Source organism: Caloenas nicobarica, chromosome 3 (genome assembly GCF_036013445.1).
Source record: "Caloenas nicobarica isolate bCalNic1 chromosome 3, bCalNic1.hap1, whole genome shotgun sequence".
Classification (NCBI taxonomy): Eukaryota; Metazoa; Chordata; class Aves; order Columbiformes; family Columbidae; genus Caloenas; species Caloenas nicobarica.
Window position 1 is genome coordinate 96675197 of NC_088247.1, and position 23257 is coordinate 96698453.

Sequence of the window (23257 nt, forward strand, 5' to 3'; positions counted from 1 at the left end):
AGAGCTAATCTGTATAAAACCATTACCAAGTTTTTATACAGCTGATCAATGTACCATCACAGAGCCAAAACTCTCATCATACACAGCTCTTGCTACATTCCGAAGTTGTTCTGATCAGCATTCGCAGACTAAGTGGCTACGTGCTCCTGTGCCTTGAGAACTGCAAATGAAGCATAGCCAGACAAATGACGGGTAGGTAACACTACACTAACATGACGCTCCACGGCGGTGCTTTTGTGAAACACCACAGGACCACCACACCATTTAAACAGCACACATAAGGGTACGTGGTCTGTAAAAGGACAATCAAGATCACAGTCAAGCCACAAACCTAATTAGAGTAAATTCTGCTCCTGTTTCACCACAGAGACACAAGATCTACATAACCACATAACTGCAGGTCTAAATCTTTTTAACTGATGCAGATTTTCAGTGAGGATTAGTGTCCTCTTAACTTCAGGACAGCAACAGAGGAGGTGCACAATCAGACCAAGTCCTTACTCACCCAAAAGCAACTACTCATTCAGTCTATTTAGAAAAGAGGGCAACTTTATCAACACATGACCTTGACACAGATGATCATTTAAAAGTGTGTTAATAAACACAAGCCTGTCCTGTGAAATTTTCCTAACACGTTTTCTACAGTACAAACGGTAGAAAAGTTTGCTGCTTTACTTGCCAACTATCTTTTCAGTTTTTCTATACACAAGCTATACAAATTCTGTCCTTGCTGTTTGTTAACATATAGTGGGCCAAATCAATGACTGATCTATGAAATGGGTATAAACTGTATTAAACTAAGACAGTTTGAAAATAAAACTTGAGACAATCAGTAGAATTAAGGGGACTAGAATTAACGTAACCTAGTTCAGTTGTCTCCAAAGTGGAGTCTGTGCACCGCAGAGGGTGCACAGGACACTCCATTGGGATGCAGGAAGAAAATATTAAAACCTCAGTAGTACATGCGTTTACTTTGTAAATAAATATACATATATCGGGGGTGCACGCTCAAAACATTTTTACCAGCAGGGGTGTGTGAACAAAAACATCTGGAGATCACTGGCCGAGGCTCTCAAAGACTGACTCCCTTCTGTATTTCCATCAGCTAACAGATGCTTCAGCCCCAGAGCAAGGGGGCAGGTGGGGGCTCCAAGCAGGTGAGGCTTGTCAGGGCCATCAGGGCCCATCCGTGTGCCCAGGGCCTGGCAACAGCCCCGGACAGAGACACTCACAGAAAAATACACACTGGGAGGATTCTGCTAGACAGCTGGTACAATGCAGCCTAACCAATACCTACTGATCATCAGCATTGTTCTACAGTGTTCCGGGTTTCCTTTTTTTAAATAAATAAATAAATCGGTTTCTTTTAAGTAGGCCAAACTCAGCCCTGCTGGTGCACCTAACTAATTTACAAAGGGCAAACCTTACTAATTAGTCGCAACCCAGTACAGATATTCCCTGTAACTTATTATTAGCAAAGCCTCTACTGTTTTGTTTCACACCCCTGCTACTGCACTGGTGAACCCGGTACGTACTTCCATGTGGGTCACATGTACCTGTGGAATCAGCACTGCCTTTCCCTTTCGAGAAATAACCAGAGTGCCCAACAGAAAGGTGAGAGTAATAAAACTGACAAGGAAGTCCCACCTATGCAGGCCAGCCCTCTGGGGACTGCTGAAACTGAAAACCTGTACCCTCCCAAAGCTCTCACCTTACTACAGAGCAACAGGACAGCAGCCCTGTGCCCCTCTCATCCAGCTTCCCCCAGTGAGCTCAAGGCTTTGAACAGTCGCCTGGTACAGAAAATTGATCTGACAAAATACACCGATCCGTTTCAACTTGGATTAGCTTCTTGATTTGGTTCCAGCTTGCCATGGGGCTCTGCGGGCAGCAGTTGCAGCACAGGAACGAGGGAGCTGGGCAGCTGGGTGCGAGGACAGCAGCAGTGCTTCAGCCAGCTCAAAGCCACAGCCGGGCTGCAGCCACACACGTGCAGCTAATGCAGCCGCCACTCTCACGTTAGCTACAGTGCAGGCAGCAAGTCGGCGGAAATGATTATTCCTCTCTACTCACCACGTGTGAGCTCCCATCTGAAATCCTGTGTCCTGTTTCGCCCTCCCTTCCACCCCCTTGCTTCTTTAGAAGAAATACAGAAGAACTTGAAGGAGTCCAGCAGAGTGCCAATGAAATCCTGCAGGCACATGACACTAAGCCTGAGGGAACTGCATTTCTTCAGCCTGGACAACACAAGGCTAACTGAGGTGCTACCTGCTGCCTGCCACTAGCTATAAAGGGTATGACGAGGAGCAGAGCCAGCCTCTTCTCATCAACGCACAGCAAGACACGAGGCAACGGCCAAAATGTGCAGCGCAGAAAATCCCAGCCAGATAGAAAAGAAGTACACAAACAAGAACGCTCAAGCAAGAGGGTGGAATCGCGCTCTTTGGAAATTTTCAAAACTCAAATGGCCCTGACCAACCTGTCTTAACTTTGAAGTTAGTTCCACTTACAGCAGGGTGCAGGGCCAGGTAACCTCCAGTGGTCCTTATCAGCCTAAGTTTCTCATCACTTTGCTACACAATCCACAGTATTATGCAACACGTGCAGAGTCATTAAAATTGGATTTGTCCAGAAATAGTCCAACTATTCATACATGCTTCATACACTGTACATGAGTTTTAAACTTAAAAAATGGGAGTACTCAAAACCATCATAAATACTGGATTTTAAATTCAGTCAAATTATATTCAAGCTTGTCACAAAATAATTACTTTCCTTTCTCATTTACAATTTCATACTACCTTAATACTTCTGATACAAAACAGTAAAATACTATTTTCACATTTTGTAAAAAGCCTAAGATAGTGGGTAGTTTAAGACGACCAACATTTAGAGCAAAAATTCCCAAAAGTATGAGACAATCAACACTGAAACTTGGTAAGCCACAAGTAAATAAATTTATCTGCAAAACTGTTGTAAAAATCTACTGACTCCTAACTTCCATGCAACTATGTAGCATCAATTCCTGACTGGAGGCACGCTGGCCCGTGACTTCTGAGTGGACACTGACCTTTGGAAACCAATGCTTTAAAGCATGGGTGTCAAACTCATGTTCACCATGGGCCACATCAGACTCTTGGTTGCCTTCGAAGAGCCAAATGTAGTTTTAGGACCGTATAAATGTAGGAGTAGTTACATTTATATGGTCCTGAAATTATTTTTGGCTGCTGACTGCTGTAGGTACAGCTTTATAGTGGGAGACAGTCAAGCTTGCATACACTAACATATGTAGAACCTGAAGCAACTACTGTTCGAATTCTGAGATAAGCCCACTAATCCCCACAAGTTTGATAAGGCTTTGTACACATCCAGTTAGCAGGAACTCTGACGACACCTCTGCCATGTTTTATAACAGACCGGAACCACCAAATCTTCTGTATCGTTCTGTTGCCCTACATGGTTCTCCAGAATGCAAATCTACAATCTCAACAATAATGGTAACTTCACTATGGAATACCTGAAGAAATAAGTTGTCACTGTAACAATAATTAATCAGAACAACAAAAAGAGAAGAAATCTAAGTTACTGTAATAGTCACTGCACAGAATGGTATCATAGTGAACAGTGTGCTTGCTCCATCAGATTTATGACATTTTTATCCTTCATATCCTTTTTGAATGCAGATGTAAGATAACTCTATCAATCCAACCCTAGTATCCATCCCTTGTTAAATTACATCAGAGGATCACAGCAGCGTTAAGTGATTCCACACGACTGCGGAGGCAAAACACCCAGAGTTGAAGTCCTTCCTTTACATCAATTTCCATCACAACTCCCATTAATTTTCACAGTGCCAACCAACATTTTGCTCAGTGTGCTTCTGAAATACGGAGGCGGGGCGGGAAGAGAAGAAGATGCTATTTTACGACACATGAAGTAACGTATATCACTTAAGCAGTATGCACTTCATGTTGCCCAGGCGCTGTCACTACTGCCTTACGCACACTGTCAGTTATCTCTCAGGTTCCCAACAAGCCTTGAGACTCATTGAAGGAAACTTACCTGCGTAGGAACAAAACCTCACTTGCATTCTCTGCAACACAGGAGTGTAAGAAAGGAGTATAAACTCTAAGCCTTATTACCATATATTTTATTCTTAAATTTCAAGTCCATGCTACTTTCAAACAATCTAATATCTTGCAAACTGGACAATTTCAGGTTCTTGTAACAAATCATGCGTGTGTTTTATGACCAACTTAAGAGCTGCTCACCACATCGAGCCCTTTATTTTCAATAAACCGATTTTTACACATACGGAATACAAAACCCAAATATTAAGAGGTATTTCTACTTCTCCCTTCTCATTACTGTAATACATGATGTGCAGCAGAGTAGTGACACACAGTATTCAATGCAAAAGAGGTACATATTGAAAATCTTCATTGCAAATTCAAGTCTCACTCTCAGTTTTACTCAGACAAAAATACAGAAGGCATAATGATCAAGAAGTTGTCACTTCAGGACAACAGGAGAAAGGAAGCAAAATTAACTTTAAAAATCTACTTTATAAAACACAAGGGTTTAACTACTCACTTGTAAACCATGCTATGCTTATATTTTACAGCATGTCATTATTCCTCACAATTATTTTCTCTCCCAGACTAATCAACAAAAAGCAAATACTACACTGTTGTGAAATCTATCAGGAATTGTGCTCTAAAAAAGCTAACAAAGTAAGAAATTCAGGATTCTAACCTAGTAACACACAATATGCAAGTGTGAACTTTCTATATAGATAGGAAAATGTGTTTTTATTCCAAGATTCTAAATCCAAGTAGTACTTTCAAGACAAACTTAAAATGTTTGAAATTAGCTGTGGAACTGAATTTAAGCATCAGTATTTCAAGACGTATGTATGCAACAGATCATGAGAAGAAATTTGTAATTTTAAATATTCAGAAGAACAATGCAAAACCTCTACATTAAAAACTACTCCAAAAAAAGGACTATTCAGGAGTCGGATAAATAGCAACGATCACGTAACACTGAAGTGCTACCTCTCATGAACTGCCAAGCACAACAGTACGTATCTTCATGGTTTCTAAGATTTGGCAGGAGATTAACACCTAAAAGGACAAGCAGAGTCTTTATAAAATTTGAAGTACCAGCTCCGCATACAGAAAGGCAAATAAAAAACACACAATAAAGCACAGACAACCTACAAGAGGTTGCTTATCCAACTCTTAGATTCAATTTCCCATTAGTATACCATAAAAGATTATTGATTTGAGTTTGGCAAATGTGGTAATTTATCAAGCTCCCAAAAACTACAGTGATATTTTAATATATAAAGAAGGAGGGGGAAAAAAAAAGGAAATGTGCATTTCAATTGTTAACAGTATGTATGATAGTTAAGGTTAATCTAGCTAGAGTCAAGCATTCTGAGTACACCTGTGAACCCCCAGTCCAGCTGTCTAAAATGTGGTTTCCCCCAGACACACGTTCAGAACTTCATTTCTAATTTATTCAATACAATTTTTTCCTACTGCATCCAGAGCTCTTCTTGGCAACCTCGAAATCTTGACCAGACTTCATCTGAGGCAGATTTTTTAAAACACGTAGAGAAAAGCCAGAGTAACTCAGAGCCTGCAGGTCAGGATGGTTACCTGCCCCCTGGGATTCACCAGGTGAAACACTCAGCTCAGCCCGTTCCCCCGGCAGTGACAATCCTCACCACTACGCTACGGCCTATTTTGGGCTCTGTCTCCTGAGATGCTCCACCGCATACACAATTCTTCAGGAATCTCCATATTCATAAAATATTTTGAAAGGTCCTGGTTTAATCCCAAAAGAGGAAAAGGAGGAGGTGTAATCGCAACATTTCCTTCAGAAAGGAATGTTCGCCTGCCCAAAGGAAGTTAGATGTTCTTAAGTATTTCCAGAAACTACTGTATGCAATAATGCAGGCTATTAGCATACATTATTTGTGCAACACAATAAACACAATACTTCAAGAAATGTCTTGAGTCAGTTCTTCGGATGTTTTTACCACCTTGTTTCTACTAGAGAATATCTGTGTCACTCTAGAACATTTCAACACTAGTGCAAGAAAACAAACAAAAGCAATAAAACTCATTGTCTCTTTGTGTCAGTTAATCGTGGTAATTTTTATTTTGCCTAAAACCTCAGCGACTCTCAATTAAAGCAAAAATAATACAGACACAATAGTTGGGTTTTTCCACAACGAAAGCAGAGGCAATTGAACATTCGAAAATTAAGATATACATACTCATTTAACTATATGGTGATCTTGAAAAACGCATCAGTTCAGGTCAGCGTTTATGCATTTACATTGGTGCAACAAGGGCTTTCCTGATACTGCTTATTCCAGCTTTCAAACTAGTACAGTTGTAGGTCACAATAAAAGCCAGAACAGTTTATTAATCTTGCTGCTTTTCTGCTACTGTAAGAAAGCAAAACATGCTTGTTTTTGCAGGCAATCCCTATGTCTATGCTGGACCGGGTATGTCACCATAAAAAAACCTTTAAAGCACAGAAACGGTTTATTCCAGCAGAACTACTAAGAGAAATTACGCCAACTCCCCAAACAGAACGTACTACATTATCAAAGAGGCTCTTATGCCTGGACTGTATCTATTACTTAGATGGGATGACGCTTCCACGCTCTCACTGCTACATTAAAAAGCACCAGCCATTAGACTTATCACAAGCCTAATGGAGTGTGAAAAGGCAGGATCATTGACCATTAGAGCCACATTATAAAACATCACTGCACTTAGGCAGATGCAACTTTTCTGGAATCAATGTGGAAGTACACCAACAAAACTGAAAATACAGCTGGAGTACTGTGAATGTCCAAGTAGCACACCAACACATCCAGACCTGCAAAGCTCTTCAAATACAGACTATGGACCCACCTCTGGTGCCAAACTTCATGGATACAGAAAGTGTCCTTGGAGGAAACTGGAAATGCAGTTTATACTGACAGGACTCTTTTTTTTCCTCTCAGTACAATTAAACTAAATATACAAACTACTTGAAAACAACACAGGGGGCGGGGTGGCAGGAAAACTGTGCATCTACAAGGTGATGTAAATATTTAGCTATGGAGAACTATCTCTGTCGAGTGCACAATTATGTAGCACTGACCTAAGGCCACACATAGAGTTATTATCAACTCAAGAATACAGGTGTTAATACACAAGGCAAGTACTCAAAGTATGAACAAAACAAGACCACATTTAAAACACATTAGTATCATACTCGCAAACAGGCCACGGTCCACCAATGAAAGCACAATTGGGTTCATGTATAAAGACCGTGAGCATCTGCACTCCTCAGTCAACATAACCTGCGAGAAATACAAAGTACTACTTGCAAAAACAACAAAAAGAAAAAACTTTTAAGCTCAGACCCAACCAAATAGATCTAAAAAGAATAGATGTAGTATATTTAAATACTCTCTGCCAAAGATCCCAAGATGAGAATACATTTTGCTCTAATGTGAGCAGCTCAGAGCAGAGAGTATATACATAGTCATTTGGCAAGTACTATGCCCTGAGGTAATATAAACTGGTCATTTTTATCCCATTTTTGTCATTTGTTCATAATTTTCACAATTAATGAAAAAAACCCACACACAATCCACCAGGCATTAGTGTATAGAGAAATTTTATTGTATAAAAATACACCACTAAAAAAAAAAAAAACAACCACTGTCTTGATCTCAAGACTACTGTTAGCATAAATGCAAAATAATCACTTCGAATGCATTTAATGTAATAACATTTCTGAAATATGTGAACAAATACTGTATTCGACACTCAACAGATTTTTAAACAATAAAAGTTTTAGCAGGTGTATCGTTTAAAAAGCTAAAATGTTAACAAGGCTGTCCCCATCAAAGTCTGTAGAAACAAGAGTTTATATCCAGTCTTTTTAGTATATGCCAAGCAATAAATGTGCATTGCACTAGAAATGTCGTTTAAAACCTTTCAACATCAACAGACAAATGACTGAAACAGCCTTAAAATGAATCCCAAATTTTAAAAAATCTCCCACTTCCTTCAGGGACAAGCAAGAAGCATGGGGAAGCCCTCCTGTGATCTGTCAAAAAGCATGAAAGGGAGAACTAAACAAGCATTCCACCCTCCTTCGTGGGCACAGCACGAGTTGGTCTGGCAGCACACTTGCTGTTCCTCGATACAGATGTTCTTGGTATTAAACTAAAGCCTCATGAGCGCTCATCAGATTGCACAGAAATGTAAAAAAAACTAAAATATAAAATCTCTGATCAAAAAAACAGGAGACTATTTTCAACACTCTCCCTACAAAACAGCACCAAAACTTGGAAAGCCTGTCAAAGTGGAGCTGCCAAATTTGAATAATTTGGAAAAGGCACTGCTTCCTGTGAGACATACAAGTGACAAAAGATTGAATGGATGCTAGTCCCTGCCCTCAAAAAAAATTAACGAGAGTAACAGCAACACAATGAGCTACCTACCCACCCACCTAAAAGTTACTTGCCCTTGTATTTTTGCAAGCACTTCCAGAGGTGTTAAAGTGAGGATTGCTTTGCCCTATGTGCTGCACAACAGCATTTTTTAAAGATGGCTTTGTTTTTTTAATGACATGCCGTAGTTTTTTGGTCATCATTCAACAGGATGTTCTTTCAAACCTTTTGCTTTCCTACACTGTGAAGGCATCTCAAGAAGTATGTATTTCAAGAGGTATGAAATGTGACGTTTACAGGCTTTAATTTGGGATCAGAGTCACCTCAGAACCAAACCCGTTTAACACCTCACAGGACCTCGAGAGATGGGGGAGGTCTGAGAAGGCCAAACAACTCCGATAGGGCCATTCCCAAAACACTCATGCGGGGAAAACAAAAAAAAAAAAAAAAAGAGAGAGAGCAGCTTTTGGGATTTCGGGGAGAGGATTTATCGGCTAGCGAGACAGAAAGAGAAACGGCCCCAAAGGGGCGCGGCGGCAGCAGAAAGGGCCTTAACATGGCGCCCGTGGGGGAGGAGAGTCAGAGCGAAACTGCGCAACAAACGCTGGCGCAGAGCCAGACAGCGCCATCTTCCCCGCTCTCCCACTCCCACCGACAGCGGCACCGCCAGCACCGATCGCCGGCCGCCCAGCCCGGGCACGGCCGGAGCCGCTCCGGGGCACTTTTCCCTTCTTCGAATCCCGTTTCGCTCCGTGCTGCCGAGCCCCGGGGAGACGAGCGGGGTGCGGGGAGCTGAGAACGGGGGAAAAGCAAAGGCCTCCGCATCGCCTTCCTTCCCCCACTGATTATTTACCAACAGTTTAAACGCGCCCGCTACGCGTCCTGCGATTTTTCCCGGGTTTTAACATTACTAGCTCTGCTTCCTGCCGTAATCCATAAATTAATTTCGCAATTAATAGCAGAAACATTATAAATCAAGTAGTGAAGTCGTCGTCGTCCCCCTCTCCCCCCAAATAACCAAATAAATACGAACTCTGAGCATTTCAGAAAATCCCCTCCACAACCCAACCGCTTTTAGGCATAAATAAAAACTATACAACATTGTTTCTTTTACGTAAAATAATCCCAGCAGCACAAAAGATCAGATTCACGTCCTCGAGCGAATCAAAGCAAAACGAGTTACTCCAGAAGAGACGGTTTATTGTTACGTTTTTAAAAGAGGCGTTAAATATTCTCTCTCCAAAAGAAAAAAAAAAAAAAAAATCACAGTGAAAAACTTGGTCCTGAAAAGGAGGGAAAAAAAAAAAAAAAAAAGGCGCCATTAGCCCAAACCTACCGCCCAAGCATTTCGCGCACACACAAAAAGCAGCACCGTTTCCATTCCGTGGTTAAAAGCGGGAGGCACGGAGAAATTCAGAGGAAATCGCAAATAAAGAACCAAAGAAATCAAATCAGATCTAGTAGCGACACCGAAAACCAGAAAACGAGTGAAAAATAAATCCCCAGAAGGCACAAATCTGAGACATAAGCTCAAAGAAATGACAAGGTTAGGGTGGTGGCGAGTGGACGGGGGAAAGGGAAAAAATAAGCCAGGAGTGAAAAAGGAAAAAAGAAAAGAAAAATCCTTCCCAGCTCCACGGCCAGGAGAGAGACGAAGTGTCTCCATTTTCCCGACGAGAAGGAAGAAAGAGTGTTTCACAGACCACAGAGCTTTAGAGAAAAGCAAAGAAACGAGGGGGGAAAAAAAAGAGGGAGGAGATTTGAAAAGATTATTTTTCTTTCTCCCTCACACACTCTCTCTATCCCCCTCTCTCCCTCTCACTCTCTCTCTCACACTCACACATAACACACACACTCTCTCCCTCCTCTCCCCTTTCCATCCCTCTCTTGATGGCCATCAAGGGGGCGGAAAATTAAAAAAAAAAAAAGACAACAACAACAACTAATTTTAAACCGGCTCAATCAATGAGTCATTAAAAGAGATTTTTCTTCCCTCCTCTCCTGAATTTGCATGGCATCAGCAAGAAAAAAAATACCCAAACCTCTCCCCTCTCTGCAGCTATCAGCCTGGACCTGAAACCTTATCTCTCCCTTCAACCCCCCCGCCTTTATTTTAAGAAACAACTTTTTTTTTTTTTTAAGTGCCCTCAGCAGTCACCACCACCAGCCTCGCCGAAAACAGAAATATATGGTTCATTTCCATGTGAATCCACATCTGCCCAAACAACAGCCGCCCACAAAATATCCCTCTTCTTCCTCCTCGTCTCCCCTCTCTCTCGCTCGCTCTCTAGATATATATTTATATACATAGCCCCAGAGCCAATAGCTCTCTGGGCTGAAACCTAATATCCTGGTTTTGGCAACTCCTGGCTGTTAATTTGCTCCTCTTTCTTTTCTGTCTGTCTGGAGATAGATTTCCCCCCTCTCTTTTCCCTCCCCGAAGGAAGGGAGGAAGGAGGTTGTGTGTTTTTTTTTTTTTTTTCTTTCCTTGAAATTTTTATCACAAAATTATAATACACTCAAAGGGAAACTCACCGTCATGAAAAAGCAGTGCCTTGTCAACGGGGTTTCTTCGCCATCACATCAGGGGCTGGCGGTGTAAGAGAGAGAGAGGGAGAGCGAGAGAGCGAGGGAGGGAGGGAGGGGGGAGAGAGCGAGCGAGGGAGAGAGGGGGACAGAGGGAAGCGAGCGGGAGGAGAGCGCGGCACAGCGCGGCACAGCACCGCGCCACGGCACCGCCGCACCGCGCCGCGCCGCTCCGCTCCGCACCGGCGGGGCCCGGCACCGCGCCGCACCGCGCCCGCGGGGCCCGGCCGCGCAGCTCCGCCGGCACACGGTGCCGCAGAGCCGGGCACACGCACCGCCGCCCCGGCATCATGAGTCCCCAGCGCTCTCCTCGCCTCGCGTTTTGTACCGGCAGGCCCTTTAAAAACTTTACCTCCCTTTTCTTTTCTTGAGAAAGTCGTAGGTCTGGCTATCTACACGATCTACACTGTTTACTTTCGGTTAAAAGTTGACACTTGGGTTACGGAAACGTACGAAAAAAAAAAGTCCCACTAAAAAGAATATTAATTTCGACAACTTGATTGGCCTCCTTGATACGAAAGTTGTAAACCACTACACGCTTGGGGCAGCCCCCAGAAAAATAAATGCAAGGTCACCTTGAAAAATATAAGATTTGATCCTCTTACAAGTCGTTGGTATTTTTAATATTTTTAGATAACGTTCTCGTCACCTTTGATGGAAATATATGACATGAATTTCAGCTGCTTAAAAAAAGGTCTGGGTAACCTAAAAATGCTAATTTGGAGTCAAAGCTTATAGCACGTGGAGTTCATTGATACAGTTCTACAACTTTTTTCACCTAAAGGCATTAATACAATAATTCCGTTCAAAGCTTTTTGGTTATGCAAAAGTAACTCAACTTAAAATATACACTTTATTCATTAAAAATATATTTATTTCTTCAGATGATTCAGAGTAGCCTAGTTTATTTAAAACAAAAACATTTTGATTGAAAACAGATTCTTAGCATGTAGAGTTACGTATGGTAATGCTTTTACAATAAGAAATCTCGTTAAGACCCTTTTTCTTCTAGTAATCGTAATTCCCGAGGATTTGCACACAGCAACTTTTTCTCTTTTTTTTCCTAAGAAAAGGTAACTTTGTTTAAACTCCTTTGAAGACTTTATTTAGTAGCACATTCTTCTTTCTTAGCTTTACAGCTCAAAAAAAAACACTTAAGTTTTTAGTTTTCAAATACAATGACATGGAACTTCCCCAGGAAGTTGGCCAGATTTTTTATGTTTAAAAAAAATCAGCACCTCAGTACTGTTTTCAATTAGAACCTGGTTATATTATTTAAGTAATCAACCAATTTCTGCTATAATATGGGAAACAAAGGTTAAGCCTGATTTCAAACCTTTGCCAAAGCCAAGACTCACCTGCAATTCTTGTTTACATGTATGCCCGCAGTAGAAAGTTTAGGTGGAGTTTCAAATCACTCCCTAAATGGAAAGGTTGGGCTTTAGAGCAGGAGTCCAACAGATCCTTCATGCAGCCCAGACGTATTAAACACAGACATGGCACTGCCTAGGCCATCAGTCAATATATTAACTGCACTTTTATAAATTCAGGATGGGCCTGAATAGCCAACAGTGTGGATGTAAACACCACACACGTCAATGGGCTCAGCACCCTTGTTGCTCTCACAGCAAGCCTGACACTAGCATTAGAAAATCAAAAAGGCCAAACTTCAAGGTTCCTAACTTCAGCAAATGCTTCAAGGGGCCAAACTCTGCCCTGAATTAAAGCCTACTCAGCATCACTGGCTTTAGAGAGTGTTGCTCAAGCAGGAACTTGTGAGCTGGAGAGACAACACAAGTGTTCTTCTTTGGTTAACAGGAAGGAACTTTGCTTTGGAGGTTACAAAGCAGAGCATCTGATCAGTATATTCTTATTATTATTATTCTCCCAGTCCTACAGAAACCACAAATAGGAAGTAGGCAATACAAAGAAGAAATAGGAAGGAGGACAAATGACTTCGAATAGATTCCCTTATCAAAACAAATGCAAGGAAGCCTATGTAAATTGTCCATAGTTGTACCGTAATTTACACACATTTTCCCTGAAGGATGTTTCAGAACAGCATTGGTAATAACCTTGCTAAGCGGGGACAGTACAAAAATGGAAGGAGAGCTAACATCTATACAATTAAACACCCTGAAGCAACTAGATTTCTCCAGATATACACAAGACAGAGTTTAAGATTGAAAACTCTTTACATTGCCACTGAGTGGACAAAACCAAACCACAACACACTGTACCCTCTGCAGAAGTAAACTGGCATATATTTCTATATTTGCTATATCTGTTCAGAAACAAAATTGGCTCAGGTAGAAATGGTTCCTAAAAAAAAAAAAGTTGAGTTGGATATGACTTCATAGGTCAGATTGAAGTACACATTTAAGGCAAAATTAATGTTACTTTTAATACTAAGAATTTTCAATGTAGGCTTCAGCTGTAGTGTTACCACGTCCTGATGTACTACAGAATTTTCCAGACCATGTTTGTAAAGAAATACTGGTTTTTGCCATGAGGTACTCCTGCTTTTTTAAGAGGATTACATGGCGTTTCTGAACTGAGCATCATTGCCCCAGGAGGTTGCCCCTCTTCTCACTGCCTTACTGCGTTAACACAAAAGACCCTAATATGTCAAAATTCTTCTGCCCCAAGGTGACCTGCCCAGAGCTGTCATCCTCAACCAAAGTCCTATTACCCAAATCACGTACAATGCGCATTCAGCTGCTGTCTCTCCTTAGCTTCCTCAAACACATTAATTCACTTTTGCATTCACTTCCCTGTAGCAGATTCAGAAAGAGTAAGAGGAAATAAGCATGAGAAGAAAGGCAAGACCAGCGCCAAAAAGGAGCAAGAGAAATCTTTAGAAGACAGATGCTGGCGTAATAATTCTTAAGTACAGCTACGAGGAACACCATGTGCACCCATCACACAACATGCTACTTGGCTGTATTTTGACATCAGCTGTCAAACTGTGACCATGCTATTTAACAACTACCGCTCTCATAGGTGTGCAAAGACACCAGATGACGTTTGGAGTGAGCCGAGATACATAGCCCTGAAATGACAGATTGTGCAGAAGTGAAAACCAAGCTTAGATATTGATAGGGAGAAAATAAGGGGGTATAAAACACCCTCCCCATTCATTCTGTCTCCAGGTTTCTCTTAGATCAAGTCACTTCATTATTATTCAGCCAATTTTTCCATGGTATCACAAGCATTGCAATCCTTGTGCAGTCACGAATTCGTACCCCAAAAGAAGATCAAGCAGCAGCAGCAGCAGATTCATAAGAAATAATTTAAGGACTAAGCTGTTTGCATTAAAGGAATGAATTCCACAGTCACCCCGAGATTCTTGCATGAATAGTTGTTTTGTAACCTCAACTCACTGCATCCTCTCTGAGGTTTACTGGATGGAAAAGAATGCTATTTCTTCCATTGCAGCCTTGCTTCCTCAGCTCTATTGATGGCACTTTTTCCTCCCACACTGCTTTACCTCTCCATCCCTTAACACGTTTTTTTGTGTCAGCTCATCACCAGACACACCATTACATACTGCTTTGTTAATTACTAATTTGGATAAGAATAAATAACTCTAAGCTTGAAGGCACAGAAACAGAGGTCATCATTAAAAGGTGCAAGCAACAGAAAGGTAGAGTTCACAACACTTGAAAAGTAGGACACTCAAATACAGTAGCAGGAAGGGACACAAGGACTTTAACTTGGAATATAAATGCAACATCCCACAGGAAAAATTCAGTTCGATACCCATATCAACTGTCAAATTTTGAAAAGTTGCCACCAATACTTAGATGACCCACCGGTAAGAATTTCCTAAACATTACAAATTTCAGCTTGATACCACGCCTTACACAAAACAGTGCTTACAAAACCAGGATCATAATTGCATAGTGTAACTTATAAAGCTGTACGACTCCAGAATGAATCATCATACCAAACACGGGACTACCTAACCAGTACATATCTTAAAGGGTGACTGGCCAGGATGTAACTAAGAGTGACCTTCAGAGCAAGAGATTTACACCATTACCAGCAGAGAGACAGTTTTCCATGACTACAGATTGTGTGAAGGCCAACAGGGCTGCTCTGTGACGAATCCAAAGAACAGGTGTTGAAGGACTACACTCCTCTGAGATGTGGATCTGATGTGTGGAAGACAGTCAAGGAAAACCAGAGGAAAATGTGGTGACTGGACCTCCCATTGAAACAAATGACAATGTAAAATTATTACTGGAACAGATCAAGAACAACTATATCATGCTCCAGGTTATTTAAAGAGTCTCATATTCTTCAGCTTAGAATAACTTAAAAAGGAGAATTAAGTTTGAAAGATTAATAGCTCTCACTTCCAATTTAGAATCATCTTAAGATACTAAGCTACTGAAATGCATTGGAAAAAAACTCCTCTGGAGACAGAACTTCACTACGGTATCTGGAGAAAGAGAGAAGCTTGTATAATATTCGTAGTTCATTTGGTTAGCATAGATGAATGAGAAAAAAATTAGGTAAGTAAGGATGCAGAAATACATAAGTGTATGTTACTGAGTAGATGGACACAAGGTTTGGAAAAAAAAAGCAGTAGTAGTAATTAAAAACAGCAGTGAGGCAATGAAGCTAACAAAAGGACCATTCCTAATACAACTGAGGTGCCATGGACAATTAAAAATAAAATATCAAATAAATATTAATAGAAGGAAATTAAGCAAAAAATGGAGACCTAAAACATGAAACCAAGCATTATACGGATAACAGACACAGTGGAATAGTTAGTAACACCAAAAGCATTCATGTTCAGGAGAGAGACACAAACATGCTGAGCTATACTTGTATAAGGACAAGACAAAATAGAGGAACAAAAGGGACATTACAAATAAAGCATCATCTATGTCACATCTTTTGAGAAAGAATGGTTTTACGTGGGTAAAACCCACGTTTTATGTTTCTGGAACCCTACTAGAAACCAACTGGATACGATTCGGATATGAATGAAGACTGCTATAAGATAAGCTTATCGATATGAATGGAATTTATTCTCTCAGATTTAGACTGAAGAACAAATGCTAATAATAGGAGGTGGTCCTTCAAAATGATAGCTGACAGATTTTTTCATAAGATGAATAAAAGGCAAAAAGAGTACAAGTTTAGTTTCGTTAACTAATGAATATACTACAGGAAAGCTAACAGAAAAACAGTAAACTTGGATAAAATGACTTCAAGTTAATTCTATTTAAACTACTCAGAAAAATAAATGGAATATGTTCACAATTAAGATTCACAATTCCAAAATTGAAAACTTTTACAGACTATTGAATCGAGATGATCCATTGAACTGGCTAGTCCAATAACCAAACATAGTTTTCTGAAATGTTTTAAAACAAAAATGTAAAAGCATCTGAAGTATAAAGTTAAGCACTGAAAAAAATCTCTTAGGAACTCCAGAACTAATAGAATAATTACATCAAAGGGAGAGTCCACAAGACATCTGTAGTTTACATACTTCGTCTTTGGAATTGTGAAGATTCTAAATACCAGTTAGTAGCTAGGCCTGGACCAAACCTAAGTGCTCTTCTGTGCTTGAGCTTTCATGTTTAGTGTATTTGGGGCTGCCTTTATTCATCTTGAAGTGCCTCTTATCATAAAATGTTGTGCTTTGAAGTCTGTCCCTGGTTTTGGAGGATAACTCATTTTCGTGGAAATGAATTTGTTTCTCTGCCTTTGGCATTGGGAACACCAGGTTCTCAGAAGGGACCAGCTCAGACTCGTTTCAAAACAAGTGCACCTTGACTGGTCAGAATATAATTAGCATCTTAAGCATTCCCAAGGATTACATTTCAAAGCTTTCGCATTACTCACAGCAATTAAGATGTACCAAGTAAGTTTTATAGTTTTAGCTCTAACTCTCTAATTAGTGATTTTAAAACACACATATTTTACATTGTCTTGCCTTTCCATATGGCCAAATATATAAAGCACAACATTTTAGTCCAAACAAAAGCTTTTTTGAAAAACAATGAGTATGCCAAACATAACAGTAAAGGAACTTGTTGTTTTTTTCCAAGAGAAGAACACAGAGATACAGTGACTCAACAGTCACTTTTACTGAAGCCTCATTCCACCATGAAAACTGTACAGTCTACAGTATCTTAAGTGAATCATAATTTAGCTTACATCTTTAATGCCTGATCACAGTGCCAGAGGAGTTCAAAGAGCCCTTATTAAAACCAGTAGCAGAATAGGATGGTTGCACAAGCCACTGCAGCAGCTACTTTGTAGCCAGAAGTAATTACATTCATCTGCTAAATCTCTCCTGAAGAAACTCAGTCTAACCAGCAGAGATCACATCTATGGGATGAGAGCTCTGTGCAAGACCCAGGGGCCACTAGTGCTTTTCTTGAAAACACAGCTAAAAGACAAAATAGCATTTTGTGTGTGTGACAGCGCAACACACATGCATTACACCCTTTGGAATAAAAAATGTCAGTGTAGGGAATAAATACCAATTATAAGGAATAACCGTATTTAATTGTTTCCTTTGCCTGAGAGAGTGCAAATCTACATGTTGAGATAACACCACAACTATCAGGTTCTTGACTTTCACAGACTCAGGAACCTCAGGTTTAAGAATCTATTATTCTGAGGCCAGACACCCAGTTGCCTCTGTGGGCCTCACGTTTACTCCCCTCTCTTCCTAAAACAACAATGGAATGAGATCTCAAACCTTCACCTGACATATGCAATACATCACTCTTCAAAAGGCTGTGGAGTTAACACTGCTGAGCTAGTTTAAACCAGTACAAAATATTTCAGGTAGCGTTCAAGAGCTACTGGCTGCTTTAGAACCAGAGAGGATCTAAAGCATGTCCAGGGGAAGGGGGAGAGAAAAAAGTAGTAAAAAATTATAACATAGTCAGATAGGCAGAACTATGTACCTTACTCATATCTAATATCCTCACAGAGCTAAACTGCTTACAAAAATGAGTCCAAGCCTGAGCTAGAAGGCTTATATTTTATTCAGGTGGTTACTGTTTGGGAAATTGTAAATCCTCTCTTCTCTAATGAGCATGCTAAGCAGCCGTAAAACATAGAAGTTGCTGCCAGCAAAGTCAGGAAGAAAACTGTCAGTCTTCATATTACCACCAAAAATAATAATATATACACATAATACACACCAATATCAATTATACCAAAACCTCAAATTATAAGTGTGGAAAGTAAATGTGGAACATAAAGATGATATGGTTAGAAGAATTTTACTGCTCCATTTTTACTTTTTCATTATCATCATACACTTAAACTTCTTGTATCTGGGGTTATTTTGCTCCTAACCCAAAAACCATTTGTGGGCATCAGCACAGTGAAAAGATTCCAGTCTCTCCCAGAAGCTCCGATTCACAAGTGTATTTGGTCCTCATTAAACCTCCAATCACTTCTAGAAAAAAAACCAATTTAGAATACCTAGCTTTCTAAGTACCCAAATGTAATAAAAAGTAATCATTATACTCCAGCATAACATACTTATCATTTATTTTGAACTGTGTGCACCACTGTTTTCTTGTAATCTTTTCATATATAAAGTCGTTTTATCCACTGCCGTTCATCTACCTGGTCACATCCATGTAACAATACAGCCGTCCTCCAGTTACATTTGTGCATACTGAAAAACAGCAAAAGCCAATATTCTCGTGTATGGCATAAGCACTTACATCACTATTATCACCTGGTATTACCTACACTCATGGGAGCATAAGGTGAAAAAGCCTGCTATGTAAAATGAAATGTACACATCTTTCTTATGAAACAAGATAGAAATAAGTATTTGTTTGTTACAGTGAAATGCACCATATTCCTGCCTAATGTAACATTACTGAAATTACTGCAAGAGTAGATTTGACTACTTATTAGAAAAAATGCCTAAGACTTACTAAATGCATCATCTAAACACACTGTGGTAGGGGGAAAAAAAAATCATGAGAGAATATTTCAAGATACCCTTTTTCATAATTGAGCATTCTACCTTTCTACAAGGTAAGAGGTTCTAATTTTTAACACTCAAAATCTGTTTTTTTAGAAACGAAATTCTGGACATGTTAATATTGCAGTGATGTTACAGTTAAGAGCTGTAATGCATTAACCACTACATTACCCATCCTGCTGCCCCCACCCAACCTGCTCCAAAGTACTGTTATAAGACAATCCCTTGATTTTATATTGTAACAATGATAAGGCAAGAATATTCTCTATTTTAGTGCAAGTCCTTTGTGGATTACAAGGATTAAAGGCATTTCACTGCCTTCTGCCATCCTAACTGGGCTGAAGTCATTACATACCAGGTTCAGGCGCTCCCTACCCTCTAACAATGTTAGGTCCAATACAGAAATTAAACTATGTTTCTCAGGAAACAGCAAACAATGGTTTTTTTTTAAATCCAAGGCTACTTTCAAAGGCTCACTGTAAGTAACAGAAAAATCTATACTTCCTAATAGGAATATTAGACTAAAACACTAATGCTTTCACCAAATAGAGGACAGTAAATTCAGAATGTCTACTCTGGGTTTACATTTTTGTTTTGATAGTTTTAGATGCTATGTCAATTTATTATAGCTAACTTTGAAATGCCAAGGCAAGGGAAATGATACTTGCAGAACTGGACGTAAATGTATATAACACAGTGTTTTGTGTTAAATATGTTCGCAAAAATTAACATCCCATGAAACAGAAATGCAGATCTAAAAAGAATATATCAGAATGATGGTTACTTTTCTACTTTGTGTGTACTTCATTTCAGGTTCCTGCTGCAGATTTATTTAAAACACATTTCCTAATTATAGAACTTCGACACAAAGGAAGTCTTCCTTGCCGTATTTCTATACAGGCCTCTGTGGATTTCTCACCCAGACCTCCTCTAGGCACAGCAATCCACAGGCACTGCATTTTCCCTCAAGAACTCCACTCCCTTCCGGAACAAAACAGTCAAGAAACCGAACAGGCGGCTAAAGGGAAAAACAACCAGTCCATTTGGCAGCACGTTTGCTGCTGCCTGCAAGTATTAACAGCCTTTTTCACAACTACACCGCTGCAGAAGAGGCCGGGACAGGGCAGGGAAGGTTCATCAGACGCCACATCCCAAGCGCCTCCTGCAGCCCCCGGCCGGCCCAGGCCCGCGGCTCCGCGCCACCGCCGGGCACCGCACCCGGCCGCCCACCGGCCACAGCCGGCCGGCTCGGCCGAGCCCCGAGCGGCCAGCGCGGCCTGGCTGCGTTTAACGGCGGGCAGGGAGCCGCTCCCGCCGCCTGCGGCAGCCAGCGCGCCCGAAACGGCCGCTACCCGCGGCCCTCGGCCGGCCTCCCCGCCGCGACGGGACCACCCTCCCCCGAGCCCCCCGGCGGAGCCGCCCCCGGGAAGGGCCGCGGGCGGGGGGCAGCGGCACCACCCCCGCACCAAGGGCCGCGGCGCTGCCCGGACCGGGCGCGGCTGCGACGGGAAGGGTGGGGGAGGCGACAGGGGGAAGGGAGCGGGCGCTTCCGCGCGCGCGCGCAGAGCGGGGAGGGCGGGGGAGGGCAGGGGGCTATTTATAGCCCGGCTGCTAATTTGGGAAGCGGGATAACGCGCCCCGCGGAGCGCGGCACCTGCCGCCAGGACTCACCCCATCCCGTAGAGAGGCGCCGGCTCCTTTAAAACCACCGCAGACCCCTCCCTCCGGCCCTCCTCTCCTCCCGCCGGGAGCCCCGCGGCCCGCCAATCGGCGGCGGCGACGCAACGGGGGCTGCCGGCAGCCAATCGGCGGGCCGCTTAGTGGCCGGAGGAGAGGTGAGGCGGCAAGATGGAGGCGGCGGGAGAGGCGGCGGCCGTCCCTGCCGAGGAGCTGCGGGCGGCGGCCGCCTTCGTGGCTCCCCTGCGGCCGGAGGCGGCCGCCGCCGCCGTGGTGCTGCCGGAGCGGCTGCAGCGGCGGGAAGCGGAGCGGCAGCAGGACGTGGAGCGGCAGCGGCAGAAGAAGGAGGCGCAGGTGGTGAAGGAGGAGCGGAGCGAGTTCTTCGTCGCCGCCTTCTCCCGGGAGCGAGAGGCCGTGGAGGCGCTGCTGGCGGCGGGGCCGCTGGACGAGGCGGCCGCCCGCCTGCAAGGGCTGCAGAAGCTGCTGACGGAGAGCGTGCGGTTCCTGGCGCCCTACGAGGTGCGGCAGGCCCAGGAGGCCGTGGCGCGGCTGCAGGGGGACCTGGCGGCCCGGCGCCAGCAGCTGCAGCCCAAGAAGAAATTCGCCTTCCGGGCCCTCAAGAAAGAAGCGGCGCCGGGCAGCGAGCCGCGCCCCGCCGAGCCCGCCCGGCCCGCGGCCGCCGAGCCGGCCCCGTGCCCCGGCACCGCCGAGGGGGAGCCGGGCGGGCCGCCGCTGTGCGGGTTCAGCGGCGCCGAGAACGAGGAGCTGGAGCTCGGCCCCGCGGAGCTGCTGCAGCGCGACGTGCTGCTCTCCCAGCTGCGCGCCTGCCGGGTGCGGCTCCGCGGCAACGCCAACACGGTGCGGGTGCGGGACTGCCGGGGCTGCACCGTGCTCTGCGGGCCCGTCTCCACCTCCGTGCTGGTGGATGGCTGCAGCGACTGTGTCCTGGTGCTGGCCTGCCAGCAGCTGCGCACCCATCGCACCCGCGACAGCCGCTTCTACGTGCAGGTGACCAGCCGGGCTGTGATCGAGGACTGCACCAAGGTGTCCTTCGCCCCCTACACCTGGAGCTACCCGGGTATCGACAGGGATTTCGAGTCTTCTGGGCTGGACAGAAGCAGAAACAACTGGAACCTGGTGGATGACTTTGACTGGCTGGCAACCAACAGGCCTTCACCCAACTGGAGCCTGATCCCTGAGCAGGAAAGAATCAGCTGCTGGGACTGACTGCAGAGGCAGCTCAGTACTGAGCAAGAAATCCTGCTGTAAAAGCACTGATTCATAAACAGTGGGACTTAATTGCCAATATGCCATTAAATTATTCCAATTGGTATTTAAATTGTGAATTACAATGTATGACTTTTTTTATTGAAGAATAACCAGTCAAATATAGTTTACTGTTCTTAAGCAAGTTGCTGCTATAATCTTTATGTATCACTGTGGAATTTGCCAACTACTGCAGTACCTCATTGCTAAGTTTTTCTTATTAAGATGGGGCAGGGAACACCAACAAACAACAGCCTCTGTTAGAACTGTTGTGCTGCTTTCACTCACACAGACAGAATCTGAATTAGCCACAAGTAGTACAAGCTGTACTGGAATGGAAAGATCAGATTTTTTGCATTTTTGTGGTTCTCAGGTTGCAGATGACAGTACACTATCTTATGTGGTATACAGGAGGGAACTTTGGTGGAGTAATAGGGACAATGAAATCTGTAAGTTTGCTTTGTTTAGGCTTTGATTTCAAGTGAGATAAAGAAAAAGTCACCTAATGAACATTTAATGCTTTCCTAATATATTAATCATCATTTGAGATGAACAAACCTATAGAGGCTATATAAATACTAAGTCTTGACAGTCTGAAAATATTATGTGAAAGGATATTCCTTCTGTAAACAATTTTAACTTGAGATGAATAAAATGAGTGCTTCGAGTGTACTTCTGGGGGCAAACAGTAAGTTCTGATTAACGTTACAGAAGCTCAGTGACCTGCTCTACTGTAGTCTGAAGCTTCAGGGGAGAGATATTCAGGGATGTCCTACAAGCTGTTTTGTTTGCCTACCGGAAACTAGGCTTTGTGGTGCTATGATCTTAATTTACAGCCCCCTGCTGCTGCATAAGTGAAGCGTTGATAGAAGGAGTCAGTAAAATGGGAAAAAGTAGTGCTATATTCCAGTTCCAAAATTGCACAGTATCTTGCATAAAGTACACAGTAACTTAAGTCCTATTTCTTCACTCCTGCTAAATAAATTTTAAAAGTAGCAGCATTGTTGAATACAATGATTTTACAAGGCACTGTTAGTAGTGAAGTGACCACTATACATACATAGTAGGTTTAGGGTTCCAGAACCACTCCTGTGACATTTTACAATAAATAATTGTTTATCTTGCCTAAGAATCAGCTTAGAGTTGTATTTTAAAACTGCAAAACATTTATGCTGCCCTACCATCATGTATGTGCCTCTAACAGAAAATGAATACTAGCTAAACCATCAAAAACTCATCACAGAATGTTAGGGATTGGAAGGGACCTC

General features: G+C 42.6%; 2 protein-coding genes across 3 annotated transcripts in view; one reads left to right on the plus strand and one right to left on the minus strand.

Moving 5' to 3' along the window:
* BICRAL (BICRA like chromatin remodeling complex associated protein) overlaps positions 1-20769 on the minus strand; it is a 47330-nt gene extending 26561 nt beyond the window's left edge. Inside the window, exon 1 of one of the 2 annotated variants that reach the window (XM_065631454.1) lies at positions 20718-20769. The gene's annotated coding sequence lies outside the window, so the exon portion shown is untranslated. Of the gene's footprint in view, positions 1-11008; positions 11227-20717 lie in introns of those variants that run through there. The other variant, XM_065631453.1, reaches the window with a different exon arrangement.
* Positions 20770-20777: 8 nt separating this feature from the next.
* TBCC (tubulin folding cofactor C) lies at positions 20778-23121 on the plus strand. Its single transcript, XM_065631455.1, has one exon. The coding sequence runs from the start codon at positions 20895-20897 to the stop codon at positions 21948-21950; it is 1056 nt and encodes a 351-aa protein (XP_065487527.1). The 5' UTR covers positions 20778-20894; the 3' UTR covers positions 21951-23121.
* The last annotated feature ends 136 nt before the right edge of the window (positions 23122-23257 follow it).